The sequence below is a fragment of the Cynocephalus volans genome, chromosome 1 (assembly GCF_027409185.1).
Source record: "Cynocephalus volans isolate mCynVol1 chromosome 1, mCynVol1.pri, whole genome shotgun sequence".
NCBI lineage: Eukaryota > Metazoa > Chordata > Mammalia > Dermoptera > Cynocephalidae > Cynocephalus > Cynocephalus volans.
The window spans coordinates 290,312,764-290,314,000 of NC_084460.1; the positions used below are offsets into that span (position 1 = coordinate 290,312,764).

At 51.3% G+C, this 1,237-nt stretch overlaps 1 protein-coding gene across 1 annotated transcript; it reads left to right on the top strand.

Moving 5' to 3' along the window:
• The first annotated feature begins 904 nt into the window (after positions 1-904).
• LOC134375311 (small cysteine and glycine repeat-containing protein 7) lies at positions 905-1,237 on the top strand. The gene has a single exon (XM_063093656.1). It carries the CDS (start codon positions 905-907, stop codon positions 1,235-1,237), a length of 333 nt encoding a protein of 110 aa, XP_062949726.1.

Genomic DNA, 1,237 nt, shown 5'->3' on the forward strand with positions numbered 1-1,237 from the left:
CCAAATTTTGGGAAGCCCAAGGCTGGTTATTGCCCTCCTGCAGGCAATTATCTTCATGAGTGCTGTGCTAACGCTCCAAATCAGATGAGGGAGTCTTTTGGGGGACAGTGCAGCTTCCTAGGGCCTCTGTAACGTCACCGTGTGATTTTCTTGTGGCCAGCTCTGTCATTAAGATTGGACCAACAAATGTGGCTCATGCGAGAATTAATTATGAGGCAGAAATGTGAAGGCAGGAAGGTACTGAAGATGGATCTGAGGACTGTGGGCTTCCCCAGGGAAGGCGATTTTGATAATTCCCTAAATGAGTCCACTGTTTGTGGTCAGGGCACCTCTCCCAGGTAGAAGAAACAGACACAGCCGCTAATCTAGATGCTTGTGGCCTCTTTGAACCGTGACATCCAGACCAATGATGGCAGTAGAAGGTGCTGGAAGCTAACTCCTTTATGTTTGGTTCTATGTACATCTCCTTTCCCCACAGAAGTGACCCTGAGGAATTTTCCCTGGAGAGGTGTTAAGGGAAATATAGGATTCCCCTGGAAGCATATTAGTGAGCAAAGAAAACGTCATTTCTCTAGCTCATCCATTCCAAGACTGGCTGTATTTGAAAATAGGGATAGGTCCTTTGTTAAATATTCCCAGTGGTGGAAGAGAGATAAATTTAGCTAAACTGAAAATAAGTGACTTAATGAGACTAAAGTTGTCTAGTAGGGAAATAAACAGAAGGAGTCTGAGGTTTTCCTATAGAAACTGAAATAAACAGTAACAAGGAAGTGGTCATGTGCCTCCCCCTCTGCTCCCCAGAGCTGGTACATAAGGGCCTCCCCCAGTAGGAGCAGGTGTCACACCTCCCTCACCTCTCTGAGTCCTCCCTGCTCACTGCACCTGAGTCCTCTCTACTGACACCATGGGTTGCTGTGGTTGTAACGGTTACCGTGCTGGTGGCTGCGGTGGTGGCTGTGGTGGTGGCTGTGGTGGTGGCTGCGGTGGTGGCTGTGGTGGTGGCTGTGGTGGTGGCTGTGGCAGCTGCTCCAGCTGCAGGTGCTACCGGGTTGGCTGCTGCTCTAGCTGCTGTCCCTGCTGCCGTGGATGCTGTGGGGGCTGCTGCAGTGTCCCTGTAGTCTGCTGCTGCCGTCGCTCCTGTGGCTGTGGCTCCTGTGGCTGTGGCTCCTGTGGCTGTGGCTGTGGGAAGGGCTGTTGCCAGCAGAAGTGTTGCTGCCAGAAGCAATGCTGCTGCTAG

Excerpts from the sequence above, each read along its gene's own strand:
- LOC134375311 (XM_063093656.1), top strand. The coding sequence starts at position 905 with ATGGGTTGCTGTGGTTGTAACGGTTACCGTGCTGGTGGCTGCGGTGGT.